We start from the raw sequence: 14,512 nt of genomic DNA, 5'->3' as shown, positions 1-14,512 counted from the left end.
AACAACTCTTTTAGAACCATTGTGTTGACTAGTCAAATAGCTGGAATATATAGAACAAGATGTACTTAATTGGACCAATTTTCAGGACACAATTGTATCCTGTGCATACTGTGTGAGTTAGTATGATGAACCATTTTGTTGAATCTCCCATTCTTATGATGTCAATCATGGAAAAGGGGATACTGTGGAAAGCCACAAGAATGCAGCATTAGGGAACCTTGGAGAGGTGCCCATTTCTTACTGATTCCCCCACTTAATGCCTCTTTGTCCCTGCCCTGCCTAATGCCTTGTAGCCTCCCCACGCTCTGAATCACCTCCCTGTCAAAACCTTCTGAGTCTTCCTGACCACCCACTAGTTTGTTGATGGCTGTGGTGCTCCAGCAGCTCCACCCAGCCATCTCTGGAGGCTTAGCCTGTGCAACTTCCCATATCCACTGGACTTCAGCCAACTCATTATTGTGCATCCTAAATCCTGCCTGCTGTTCCTTCTCTCCCCCACCCACCCCTGCAGATGTGCGATAACCACCTATGCCCTTGTCAGTCCAGGTTAATTTCTGAAAAACCTCTCCACCTTGCAAATCCTAAGGCTACCCTGGGGAATTCTGCATCTGCTAGCTTTGCACCTACTTGTTCTGGAGCTCTTCCTATCATTTTGTGCTTGTTTCTCAGCATTTTATAGAGATTAAATCACAAGGGATCTGGGCCTGAAAGGTTTGAAGGTTACAACTGAAGCTAAAAAAAAAAAAATAATCAGACAGGGTGTCTGTATGAGCAAGTGAGTCAGTAATTTTGTCTCTTGACTATTTTTATAATTATTTGTACTTTTCCTATGAAGCTTTTGGTATTATGGTGTAGGTGTAATGGGAAAAAAACAGTATATATAGTAGCAGCTGAAGTGCTCTGCTTCACATACTGTTGCTTTTATAGATGTACTGTTTGTGTAAAGTGCATAAGGTACAGGCAGCATTTGCTAAACAAACATGGGCCCTGCTGAGATCCAATTGCAACATATACTGGGGAGGGGCGAGAAATATCAGAGCATTAGATATCTCATCAACTATTCGAGCTCTTTCTCCTCAATGTTGCCATTCCCAAGCGCTGGAATTTCCTTCTGAGGTAGCAACCCATACTCCTTCAAGAACGTCTCCACATCCACAGCAAAAAACTCCTCACTGAACTGTTCAGTTACACTTAAGAAATTGCTTACGAGCTCTCCACCTCTGTAGACAAGAAGCGTCGGGAGAACATCGGAAGAGAAACGGTCTCCAGCCCCGGTGTCAGAGGCCTTGATCTTGCAGAATCTTACCATGCAATATTCCGCAGCAAGACAGGTCAAACTGTTGTTGAGCGAATCACAGCCCTTGACGCCATCCTCGTAAATGTGGACAATAATGGTAGTGGTTTTCCTCTCCTTCTCAATGGTCTCCAAAAACTGCTCCCCACTCCGGAGCTCGAAAAGGTAGCCATACTTAGGCCCAAAACTCAGTCTCTGGTGCATATCCTGCATACAGCGCTTCCGGTATTTTCGTAGGCAAGTTTCATCTTCCTTTTCACAGTTAATTAGCTCATACTCCTGCATGCTCATCTGTAAATATTGTGAAAAGGTGAATTACTAGTTGACTTACTTGTAGTTTTCAACCTTTTGGGGATGGTGATCCACATCCAAATATACTTTGTATGGTGACCCATTCAAGGCTGGCCTAAGGATCTTTGGTGTTCTAGACAATTTATGAACTTGGCATTCATCTATTCCTGTTTTCTATAGTGCCCAACCAGATGTTTTTGAGAAACCAACAATCATCACAATGGGTGCAGCTGCCCCCACTATGCACCCCAACAAGTGGGGACTCTCCTCTCCTCTGCCAGCGGCGCAGGGTTGCCAGATCCCTGTGGAGGTTCCCCTGCTTTGGAGAGCTCTGATCCACTGCCAGCCACTGTGAGGCGCTGTTGGGAGCCAGGCAAGAGGTTAAGCTGCTGAAGGAGCAGCACCATTAGAGAGCCTATGCATGCACATGCCTCTTCCTGTCCTCTGATTTTTCCATGTCCTGCTGAAGAGCACCCACCTACTCTCCAGCCTCCCTCCCCTTCTTTTCAGCTACTACTGCCAAGTTACTGGTTGGCAGATGGCTCCCCCCCCACTTCATTATTGTCAGAAAGAGGGAGGGGGAGATGAAAATGTGAGAAGTTGGCAAAGTGGAGGAAAGAAAATGATGCAAAGGGCGGGAGAGGCCTTTAGGGCAGGGCTGTGACCCACAGGATGTGAAACTGACTTAAAGAAGAGAGATGAGTGGCAGTGGGGAGTCAAATGAGAAGCAGCAGCAGCCTTGAAAGTGGAATCATCACTCATCACTAATTGGTGTCAGTTGAAATAAACTATTCAGACAAGCACAGAGGCCTTTGGGACAGGTGTTGTGGTAAGGCCTGACACTACGCAGGTATGCAGGTAGAAAGAAGGCTTGAGAAGTAACTCCACATTTGGGGTGGGTGGGGGGAAGAAAATCACTTAATACATAAGTAGAGAAAAAAAAAACACTTTGGAGGAAGTGAAAAAGTCCAGAAAAATAAGATTTTAAAAATGTCTGTACTTCAGTGGAAAAAGTCACTTCTGCTCTATAGGATCTTTGGATCCATAGGCCCAAGGGATGAAGCAGGGGTTACTGCCAGAAACAGGCTTGTTTCTGGCAGTAACCCCTGCTAATGTGCAGCGTCATTTGCAATGCAAAAGTGGAAGTGATCTCATCATCTTGGGTCAATGGATTTGCTTATAACTATGGTGAGCCTGTCCCTTCCCTCCCCTCCAATTTTTCATGATGCTGGTGAGCCCCCTTCATTGGCCCCTCATTGGTCTGTAAAGCAGTGGTGGGGAATGGAGGCAGGACAGTGCTGGGACCTGAATATATGGGCGGTGGTGTGTTGGACTAAGAATACATTGAACTTTAAATGAAATGAAAGCTCACAACATTTTTGTAAATACTTCCCTTTGGAAATCCAAATTAGGATCAACATTTTTGCCTTTTCAGGTTCTACAGGGTGGAATAAATCTCTTGGTAAGAGGCCACAATAAAGATGACATTATATCTGGCTTGACAGCTTTTTGTACCCATTCTGCCTTCTCACAGGTAACCTGCCCAAAAACTTTCACCTTCACCACATGAGGCAAAAGACCCAGCCTCTGCTGTGGAAATAGCAGGGAGCAAGATGGAGGCATGGGGTAGTAATTGGCATCCGTATGCTTCATTTTTGGGCAGTCTCCAGATGGGGCCTGGAAATCTCCCACTTTTACAGCTGATCTCCAGCTGGCTGAGATCAGCCTCCCCTGGAGAAAATGGCTGCTTTGGGCTTTGTGGTTTTGTACCATGCTGAGGCTCCTCCCCTCTCCAAACTCCACCCTCTCCTGGATCCACCCTCAAAGCCTCCAGGTGTTTTCCAACACAGACCTGGCAACCCTATTTTTGGGCCACTAGCTGTTGGTGCTGCTCACCCTTACCCTATTCCTGTTCCTTGCATCTTGCTGGGCCTACTCATAGCCCAGTAATCAATCCCTCACCAACAGCTGAGCCGTGCCTCTGTTGTTCAAGGGCTAAAAGGAGGAAGAAATGCTGGAGTTTGGAGTTTAAATACCACCAGTGTGAAGGCGGTGTGAAGCTCCACAGACTGGCTGAATGCAGGGTTTTCACATGGAGGCTCTAGCTGCACCCACCTTGCTGTTGTACAGCAAGTAACTACACCAAGCGTGAGGGGCAGGTATGTAAGCACTCAAAATGTACACCAGCCTTAGAAGGCTGTGATTCTGAGTAGCAGAGAATACGTGCCTATTTATCTCCTTTCCTGCCAGTCATTTTCTGCTCAAAACTACCTCATACGGTTCTCAGTTATGTACTTATCTTTGTAAGCAATTCTATTTCTTTCTTGTTGGTTTTGTTTGTATGCATGTTAGTTAACAAGGAGCATTTGAAATGGAGGGGAAATGTAGTGAGAATTAGGTTAGGTGGCTGCAAGCTGAAAAGTGGGATAACAATATAATATATGAAATAAATACTACTTCAGCACAACTTAGAACTTAGTTCACATTGGCTGGATTGTTGCAAAGTTGCTGAAAATTGTTTTAGTGGGTAGTGACTTGGTGGACTTGGTATTGTAAGCTATGTGTGTGGCAATAATACCATTGCCTGGCTACTTTGCCCTAGACTGTATCTGCATTTTTAACCCACCAACATTGTTAAAAAAACCTAGTAATTAAACATTCAAAAAAAGTGAAAAGGATATCAGAAATGATGTCCAAATTCATGCCCTTAATTGCTCCAGTCTTGTGCCCATTCCCCAGCTATTCAATCACTTCAGTTGTGTATATTGTTAGGGGATTTTTCCTTACCTTCCGAATCAGTCTGTCTCTGGCTTCACTTTGGTTGTTTGAGCGATGGGGTGAAGACATTTGCCTGATAAGGATCTCTTTCTTGCTCAAAGACAAGGTGTTCTTGTCTTCACTTTCTAATTTAAACTTTCTCCAGTCATGGATCACTCCTTTAGGTCCTAGAAGGAGAAAAAAAAACACTGTTGTGTTATTGCAAAAATAAATAAATAAACCTCCGTTCTATATTAATGCGGGGTCTTTTGAGTCCTTCAGACCTTGAAATTTAGGGGGCAGAGCTTGGATACACACAGTCGGGGATGAACTTGCGGGTATGGTATAGGACCCAGCAGGAACATGGAACAATACCTTGATATGTTAGGTGGCAGAGCCTGAGTGTGCTTGATATTTCATGGGACAAAAGTTATGGACTGGGCGGGGAGGGGGATGTTCACTGCAAAAGCTTTCAAACTATAGTTGCCAACTTCCCAGAAGAAAAATGTCCTGTCCTTTCATCATGGGAACCCATGGGAGCAAAAACTAGGGGGGTGGGGCTGCAATGAGTTAGGAGGTTGGCTGAGACTGAATGGAAATGCTGACAATCTTGGTAAGGCAAAGTAAGTCTGGGTTAGGAACCTGGATGAAGACTTCCAAAGAACCCTGTGCAGGGTATCTGAGCAGAAGAAACAGCAGAAGAATACTGATGTAGTAAATACATTTTTAATTCTTTTTTTGAGAATACTAGAGACTATGAAGGTCTTTATCTGCTTTCATTTTACATCAGGTTTTCCAGCTGCCTAGAGACAAAAATGACCTGCCTCCAGAGAGGGTTAATACAGTGTTAACTACCAGGTGATACTGTTTACTTCCATGCCATGAAAAGCTTCAGCTGCCCATTTCTACACATGAAGCTAGTGGACCAGGGTTGCCAATCCCCAGGTGGGGGCAAGGGATGCCCCAGTTTGGAGGCCCTCTCCCTGCTGCAGGATCATCAGAAAGTGGGGGGAGGGCAGGGAAATGTCTGCTGGGAACTCTGTTATTCGCTATGGAGACTTATTTCCATAGAAAATAATGGACAATTGATCCATGGGAATCTGGGGCTCTGAGAGGGCTGTTATTTGAGGCAGATGCACCAAGGTTTCAGCATAGCATCCAATGCCTCTCCCCAAAACACCCCTCCCAAGTTTCAAAAAGATTGAATCAGGGGGTCCAATTCTATGAGCCCCAAAAGAAGATGCCCCTATCCTTCATTATTTCTTATGGAAGGAAGGCATTTAAAAGGAATGTGATGGCCAGAATTCCCTTTAGAGTTCAATTATGCTTGTCACACCCTTGCTCCTGGCTCCACCCCCAATGTCTCATGGCTCCACCCCCAAAGTCCCCAGATATTTCTTGAATTGGATTTGGCAATCCTAAAGTGGACCATTTTTCCCCGATGCCAGGGATGGGGAATACATATGTGATTTGGGCTTGGTTCCATCCCTAAACTCTTTGTTAGGACTCTTAGCTTCAAAATAGTTAAATTCCCTGGAATGGTCATAATATCCTAGACTGGTGAGTAGGTGGGAATTAGGTCAGCATTTATGTGCTGAATGTTGTATATCCCTCAGTCCTGCTCTCTTTCTCTAAGACTCATTTACTCTTAATAGCATGACTGTGCTAATTTCCTCTGTCTTGCCTGTGGGTGGCCCCATTTCACTGTCATATCACAGGCATCATGCAACCATGAAGCTTGAAATCTGGAGGAGTGATAGTCATGCAACTCTAGATGAATTGCTGTGATTTTGATTCCTCTGTGACTCTTGGTTCGGAAATAATAGTGTATATTTTGTGTGATATGGGGAATTGCATATTTAATAATAATAATAAAATTGCAAAAGTTTTTAAAATAATTGATATTTCAGTTACACAGACAGACTAAAATATATTGGCAACAACTACAACATTATAAAAATAAAAGTAATATTAGCAATTTTAAAAATGATAAACTATGAGCAAAATCTATAACATAGTTAGTATAGGTAGCCCATCACTTTTAATAAAATTGCATACATTCAAATATTTATGATTTCTAAAGGAGCTTGTGCTCTGTGTAGTTTGGTCTAATTTCTCTGTTATGGGTGACCATTTTGTTATAAATTTAAGGTATTCCTTATATGGCCTGCTTGGGAAATACCCACAGTGATCTTATCTATAATGTAGTGGTCCCAAATAATTGAGTACCATTGAATAATACTAGGGGAATCTGTAGATTTGCATTTGTTTTGATAGCGGTCAATAATATTAAAATCAAGTATTTCCAAATAGAAATACTGAAATAATAATTTTTGAAATGTAACAATGCTCTGACTGCTGCCCCAGGCAAGTTTACGAGTGGGTATGGCGGAAGATGATAATTTTGGGTTAATTTGTCCTTTCTATTCTACTAGCCATTTGGCAATCTGAATGCAGATTTTTTTTTTAATTAGCATATCAAACAACTACTTGCAAAATGGGAAGTCATGGAGAGAGATTTGGCTTGGATGAAATGTACCAAAAAATGGGCTTTGTCTGACTTAATACCTGTCTGCTGTCATTTGTTGCTGGGGGACATTCCTTAGGGATATTGGAAGTCTTAGGAAGATTTCATGCACAAGCTTTGATTGTAGGGGGCTTGAGGAGAAATAGGACAATTAGAATGACACACCCATTTTTTTTTCCAAGGATAGGGGATTTTTCCTTTTTACAGAACTCCCATCAATCTCCTGTAGAACCCATCCTCCTTTAAGTATCTCTAGTGTTGTTTTTACAATGTACCAATTAAAAATGGGGTACATAAATGGAATTTTATCCTTTGGTAATGATTTTATACCATCACTCCTTTACCTGTATGTGAAGCCTCATGTACTTCAAAATCATCTTCCAAACTGGAGCTTGTTTGTTCTTCCATCACTGTAGCTGGATTGGCAGACTCTGGCAAGGTCTAGGGAAACAATAAGGAATACATTTACAGACGGGCTGCAGTCTTTAAAGCTGACAATATCCTAATGTATCGTTTTCTGTTACTGCTTGCTGGATTAGATTCATATAAAATCAGGGAATAGCTATTTTCTGGTAAAGTTTCATAAAGGTCTCATAAACAATGGATCGGGTTCTTGTAATAATAGTTGAAAATTATAGTTATGGAATTTAATTTAAAATTCACATGGTTCCCACTAGTACTACAATGTGTTGTGTGCCCAAATAAACTGCACTTGATCTTAGCCAAAAGGCCATCACCCAGAAATCACTGGTGTGATGATGTCACTTCCTGTGCAAAACTGGTGATGTGGCCTTGCTCTTTCTACTGATGTCACTTCCTGTCTAAAGAGCTGTGATGTGGCCTTTCCTCTACCAGCCAGGTGATCTGCAGCTGGCGGGGTACCACTGAGTGATGGGGGACCTGTGCCTTCACTGGAGGGGGTTAGCAACCCTTCTCCCCCCCACCACCCTTAATCTCCCTTTGCTCTATTGCTTAAGTCTTTTCTTCACAGCCTAGCATTTTTATGACATATGAGCTGAGGAGAGATGAAAAATATGTGAAGTAATAGATCATAAGGCAATGAATTTGGGAGAAGTCCTTGCTCAGACTTACCTTTTTTTGTGAACAGTTGACACATACATTTTATTTATTTATTTATTACTTTAAATTTCTATCCTGCCCTCTCCGCAAGCGGACTCAGGGCGGCTAACAACATTCATTTTTACAATTTAACCAATAAAAAAGCTACAGTTTAAAGTTATTTAAAAACATTTCATTTCATGGTGCTGTATCACTACAATTTTATGTGAACAAAGAAAGTCTATAAACAACAAACATGGTTGCCTCTAGCATGACTAGTCAGTGAAGAGGGTTGCCATGCACAATCATCAGAAGTCTGGTTGGAAACATGGTGGGTAGTGGCAGGCAATGGTATGATGTCACTTTCAGGAAAAACCCAGAATTGGCATTATAGGTCTCTATGAATCACAAGAAACTCTATGGTAAAACCACTGGGTTTCTTGTAATTTCTAGACTGAACTGACATCACTTCCTGGTTTTCACTGAAAGTGACATCACACTGTCACTCAATGGTGATTTTTAAAAAAGATTATTTTTCTCCCACCTTCCTCAGGAGTGGCAGCAGGAAATGAGATCTGGGGCAGGGGAAACCAGCAGCCTATCAGTGAGTCAGCTGGCCAGAAATATAGATTAGCCAACCATACATTGTCTGAAATATGCAAACCAGAATCGTTATATAATTATGACTAGCCCTAAATACTTGGAAATAAGTAGTGTTAAAATAAATGGAATTTGTCATGCAGTTAGGTCCGAAGTGTAAAAATACAATAAGACAGCATAAACATTTGGAGGAGGTGGTCTTAAAGTTAAGGGAACATGGGCATGCTCTTGGTCTTTAAAATGGGAGTTCTTTTATAGGTATTCCTCTGTTTGTGTTCCTCTCCAGATGCATATAAAAATAATCCAAGGGAGCAGAATTGTACTATTAAAGTAATATTTTTAGCTATAGCAGGTGTGATCAGGAGGAAATTGGCTAAAGCCAAAACAGATAAGCATCTCCATATTATATACTATAATCAGAGAGGTTTAAATTAATTAGAAAAAATTATTCTTGCTACTTCCTTATATATGTCAAAGCCTGAGGGACTGTTAGGCACCAAAGTATCTTAATTCCATGTTTAGAAATCTTGAGTTGCAAGATACTTAATAGAACTTAAAAGTTGAAATTCTCTTCCACAGTATAACAACTCTTGAAATGTGAGGATATTTTGGTGTTGTATTTCAGTAGAAGTTCAACTAATTTATATTGCTGTCAGAGTCCTTTCATTGAGTACAGCTTGAGGCCCTCTGGTATGGATTGAGAATAGTTACCAAGGCTTTTTAAAAGCAGGAATGCAGTTCTGGCTGGCTTGCTGTTGGGAGGGCGGGGTGGCCTAATATGCAAATGAGTTCCTGCCGAACTTTTTAAACAAAAAAACAACAACCTTGAGTGTTACCATTCATCTCATTATGATCTCTTATTTCCTCTTGGTATGCCATTTTAAGTCTATTGAACAAAACCATCCATAGATTCCATGCTTTTTACTAGACCTACCTTGGCCAGTTCAATGGTTCTATACATTGAGACCCAAACTAAAAATTCTGAGGTAAAGCTGCCTACTACTGACTTGCATCTCTGAACCTTGCCTCTGATCATGCTTCCCTAGAATCTCCTAATAATGGGTTGTGGTTGATTGGCATAATTGTACTCAGTTTCCTTGTTCCTGCCGTACTTCACTGACTGTCACTTGCAGGGAGAAGTTGTTTGAGCTTGATGGGTCATGTCTCATGTCATCTTTTAGTAGCTACCCTGCTGCTGGGCAGGTTGGAAGTACAGTTGCCAGGTCCGTATTGGGAATTACCTGGAGACTTTGGGGGTGGATGTGGGGGACGGTGGGGCTTGGGGAAGGGAGGGGCCTCAGCATGCTACAATGCCATAGAGTCCACCCTTCAAAGCAGCCATTTTCTCCAGGGGAGCTGATCTCTACCACCTGGAGATCAGTTGTAAAAGCGGGAGATCTCCAGGCCCCACCAGTGGCTGGCAACCCTAGTTGGAAATATAGGTTGGGTGATCCCCTGTAGCGTCTAGTTAGGGCTTGAAAAGAAAAACTGATTTGAGGGGGTAAGCCATATAGCAGATGGCAAAAATTTAATAAGAAAAGCAATCGAAGACAGGGCTAGGCAACATGACTGAATTTATCTCCCCCAAAGGTTGGCATGTCTGATGTTTTTACTGGAAAAGCTTTTGTCTGTCACTTTAAATTGGAGCTGTTTTAGATGTGGTTTTGGTGTAGGAAAAGGATGTGACCACCCCTTTCCCAACTAACCATTAGGAGTAGGATCCAACCCCATTTTCTGCTGGTGAAAAGGAATAAGAGATTCCATTTGCCCACCAAAAAGGCAACGCTAGGGATCATGGGACGTGTATGTATAAAAGCCATGTAGTAAGGAGAGGAGATGAGTGGCATACAATGAACAAGCTGTCTGGCTCCAAGCCAATCACCCCACTTCAAAGGAGAAGCTGTAAGGTTGCCTCCGTGCTTGAGAGGAGACAGATGGAGCATCTCAGTTAATTACTCTCAGCATTCCACAGTTAAGGCTACATCTGTCCATCGGTCTTTAATTTTGACATATTTATTTCCTTCACAGTGTTTTTTTCCCTGTTTGGGCCTTGAATCTGCTAAACGTCTTCATTAAGCTGTATGCTAATTTACTGCTCACTCTCTGTCTATGTGCATGGACTGGTAATTTCCATTTCATTGTATCTGAAGAAGTGTACATAAACACTGGGGAAAAAAAAACTTTGTTAGTCATAAAGGTGCCACTGGATTCAAACTTTGTTCTGCTGCTTCAGGCCAACATGGCTACAAGCTTGTGTGTGAATACAGCACATTTATGTATTCAGTAAGAGTAAACTGCAAAATGAGCGCATGTACGGTTTTTGCATGTGGTGGTTTACACATAATGTTAAACTAGATCTATATTTTTGAAAGTGCCTTTCTGACATTTTCATTGAGTAATAAATCTCAAGAGATTTCCTGTCAAGGTCATCCGGCTGACACTGTTCCCCTGCAGAAATCACATGATGGCAATAACGTTTTTTAAATGGTCCTCTGTAAATGAAGTTGCAAATAAATTAATGTCGATGCCTTCTCCAATTAAGACGGTTTTAACCAGGGCTTTTTTTTAAAGAAAAAAACCCAGCAGGAACTCATTTGCATAGTAGGCCGCACCCCCTGACACTAAGCCAGCCAGAACTGTGTTACTGTGTGTTCCTGCTCAAAAAAAGACCTGGTTTTAACAACCTGTTAAGTCCTGCATACTAGGAGAATTGTTTGAGTGGGTCGAATGTGAACACATGAATCTGCCTTAAGCTGAATCAGACCTTTGATCTATCAAGGTCACCACTGCCTTAACCCAGACTGGCAGCAGTTCCCCAGGGTCTCAGGCAAAGATCTTTCCCATCACCTACCACCTGAGCCTTTTAATTGACAATGCTGGGAATTGAACTTGGAACCTTTTGCATGACAAGTAGATGCTCTCCTACACACCCTCCCCTTCACCACCGAGAAGCTGGGGTAACTCTAGAAAAAAAATAAATTTGGGGGTAGCAAGGATGGCAAAGACCATTCTTAGGGGAACAAGAATGTTTAAATACACTTTAAATAATATTTTGTACAATGGAGATAAATATTTTAATCTACACAATAGGACCTTAACGTTCTAAATTCTGAAATCGATGGGAGTAGAGGAAATGTTTGGACTGAGTGTCTGTTATCCTCTCCAAGAGTCTTGTAAATCATTTGACTTTGGTTTATATGACAGCATTCCAGTGCATGCTGAAACTAGCAGAAAAGCGATCTTCCATTAGAATGTCATCTTGAAATAACTGCAATGACTTTTGGGTACAATAAAAATGAATCTACTTGCAGCCTTCTTAGTGCAGGTGCTTAGTGCTCTACTAAGTCACAGCTCCTTCCTGGGGGACTAGAAGCAATTTTCACCTCTTTCAGATAGCCACAGAAAACTGCTTTCTCATAGTATGATGATTGAAGGTACCTTACCATGTACTGTATTTATGTATGAGCTCAATGCCAATACCACCATGCATTACTGATGGGCTGAATTCAAATAGGTGAGTTCTTATACAGTGCTAATGTAGGAGAATAGCCTATTCATCATGCATTAGTATATTCACAGGGCAATCCTATGCAGAGTGCTCCAATCTAAGACTGGAGCAACACTGCATAGGATTGCAATGTTAACTAGCAAAGCTTATGTCAACATGATCAGAAAGTGGCATTTGGAGCCAGATATAAAGTATGCAAGCTTGTCCACTGATCTATGTCGGACTAACATACCAAACAACTATTTCTCTGGAGCAGAGAGCTGCACAAAGTGCTGTACCTAAAATTCTGGTACCACAAAGAGGACAGCAAAATAGGATATTTATGAGTTGGTTCTCACATGCATTTTTGTAATTTGAGTTGGTTCTCACATGCATTTTTGTAATTTGAATACTGCATCAAGTGATGACCTACATGCAAAAATGAAGCACTATTTATTTGTTTGTTTAAAATAGTTGCTGGCCATCTTTCTATCTCATAGGTACTCAAGAGTGCTTACAATGTATATAATAATAAAATACATAAAAACCTCTAATTAAAATCAAGAATTTAAAACTGCCAGTAGGAAGAAGAACTAATCACCTGCCATCATGACATGAATAAAAAATGTCTTGAGCTATCTCCTAAAGATCAAGAGTGTGGGAACCAGGTGCACCTCCCTGGGGAGGTTGTTCCATAACTGTGGGACTGAAGCTGAAAAGGCCCTCTTTCATGTACCCACCAGATGAGCTTCTTTGGTCTTTGGGAAAGTCAAGAGGACCCCTCTCTGTGATCTTAGTTCCCAGGCAGGAACTTATGGGAGAAGACAATCCTTCAGATACCCTAGTCCCAAGCCATGTAGGTCAAAAGTAAAAATCAACACCTTGAACTAAGCTTGGGAGGAGATTAGAAGCTGCGTAATTGCTAGTAGTGTTGGAGTCACATGATCCCAGTAACTGGCCTTGAGCAGCAGTCTAGCCACAGGATTCTGCGCTAGCTGCAGCTTCTAAGCATTCTTCAAGGGTGCATCAAACATCAAAGATAAAACATCAGTCACCTTGCATTCCACAAACTCAGTGTTCTATGTTTGTTCACACATGAAGCAGCACATCAGATGCTGAGTAAACCCTGAGTACAGGTGAATCAACCCTTATTTTTAATGGCTCATCTGCAAAATCTATATCATTATGACAAAACAGATACTTGACAGATATAGGTAGGGTATTTATTAGAAGTTGTATTTATTTAATATATCTGGGTTCAGGGGGGAAAGTATTCATTCATAGGGTGATTACTGTGATTGTCACAGAACAAGTTCCACGCTTAGCTTCAGTCCTGGGCATTGGCTGATGTAATTAAGTTATATACGCTTATGTGCCTAAAGGCCCTGGTTCTGAGTTCTTAGGAGTGTTAGAACCAGTCTTTCACTACTGCATTTCTTAGATGTATTGGCTATTATATCTGCATAATGTATTGATTGTTACTTGTGTTGGGATCTAGTTCTAATCATAATTGTGTCCTTTTAAGCCCATTGGTTTCAATGGACTTAGAAGGGCATTACTTTGTTTCAGGTTTGGGGTTGCCTGCTTGCCCATCTTCTTTTCCTGTCTGTAGATGGAAAAAGTGCCACCACCAGGGTTGTCAGGTCTGTGTTGGAAAATACCTGGAGACTTTGGGGGTGAATCCAGGAGAGGATGGGATTTGGGGAGGGGAGGAGCCTCAACATGGTTCAATGCCATAGAGTCCACCCTTCAAAACAGCCATTTTCTCCAGGGGAGCTGATCTCTGCCACCTGGAGATCATTTGTAAAAGTGGTAACCCGAAGCCAAGGTTGTGTAGAAAAGGCCCAGTGTGAGCACACTACAAAGCTGATTGATACCGGAATTAGGCTTCTTTTGATTGGCAAGAACTTTCCTCAGCTGTCCCACAAAGAACTGACAAAAGTTGAGGACAAAGACCCTGCTATAATTCTGTTGTCTGAAAATGCCTGAGCAGCTAGCTTTCCCCTTTAAACTTATACTGCCTTGTTTTGCCTTTTCAAGTGCAGCAAGCCCTTTGTGTGTTGCACTTCTGATTCCTGCTTTGCTTAACTGCTGTTCTTGCACTGGTGCATTTGTACCAGAATCTCTTTGCTTCTGACCTGTGTATTATGGGCTTTGAAGCAGTATTCATGAGAACTGCTTACTCTTGACTGACTCTCACTTGTTTAACACTGCAATCCTAAGAACATTTTCCTGGGAGTAAGCCCCATGAATAGATCTGAGTATGAGTTGACCTGCTTACGGTGGCTTAGTTAGGCACTGAGCAAACCTCTACTTTCTTCATAGATCTTTTTGTATGACAGTTACCCTGATCTCAATCTCTTTTAAACTATCTTCTATTTAATCCCACTGATTGTTTTCTTGTAGATGCCACTATCGCCAATGCATGTTCATATTTACAATCAGTAATAGTTACATATGGTGTAGGCTACCATCTTCTATATACTTGGAGCCACTT

At 41.8% G+C, this 14,512-nt stretch overlaps 2 protein-coding genes across 2 annotated transcripts in view; one reads left to right on the top strand and one right to left on the bottom strand.

Annotated features, from left to right (window-relative positions):
- Window positions 1–493: 493 nt before the first annotated feature.
- The window catches only part of PDC (phosducin), a 36,182-nt gene continuing 22,163 nt past the window's right edge, over window positions 494–14,512 (bottom strand). The window contains exons 3-5 of the mRNA XM_060232391.1: window positions 7,214–7,310; window positions 4,373–4,530; window positions 494–1,585 (exon numbers count right to left, since the gene is read on the bottom strand). Coding sequence (XP_060088374.1) covers window positions 1,058–1,585; window positions 4,373–4,530; window positions 7,214–7,277 — 750 coding nt within the window. The 5' untranslated portion in view covers window positions 7,278–7,310 and the 3' untranslated portion in view covers window positions 494–1,057. The remainder of the gene's footprint in view (window positions 1,586–4,372; window positions 4,531–7,213; window positions 7,311–14,512) is intronic.
- Window positions 3,435–14,512, top strand: part of PLA2G4A (phospholipase A2 group IVA) — a 333,250-nt gene continuing 322,172 nt past the window's right edge. Inside the window, exon 1 of the mRNA XM_060232389.1 lies at window positions 3,435–3,744. The gene's annotated coding sequence lies outside the window, so the exon portion shown is untranslated. The remainder of the gene's footprint in view (window positions 3,745–14,512) is intronic.

Source organism: Heteronotia binoei, chromosome 2 (genome assembly GCF_032191835.1).
Source record: "Heteronotia binoei isolate CCM8104 ecotype False Entrance Well chromosome 2, APGP_CSIRO_Hbin_v1, whole genome shotgun sequence".
Lineage (NCBI taxonomy): Eukaryota > Metazoa > Chordata > Lepidosauria > Squamata > Gekkonidae > Heteronotia > Heteronotia binoei.
This window is presented reverse-complemented; position numbering and strand designations above follow the sequence as displayed.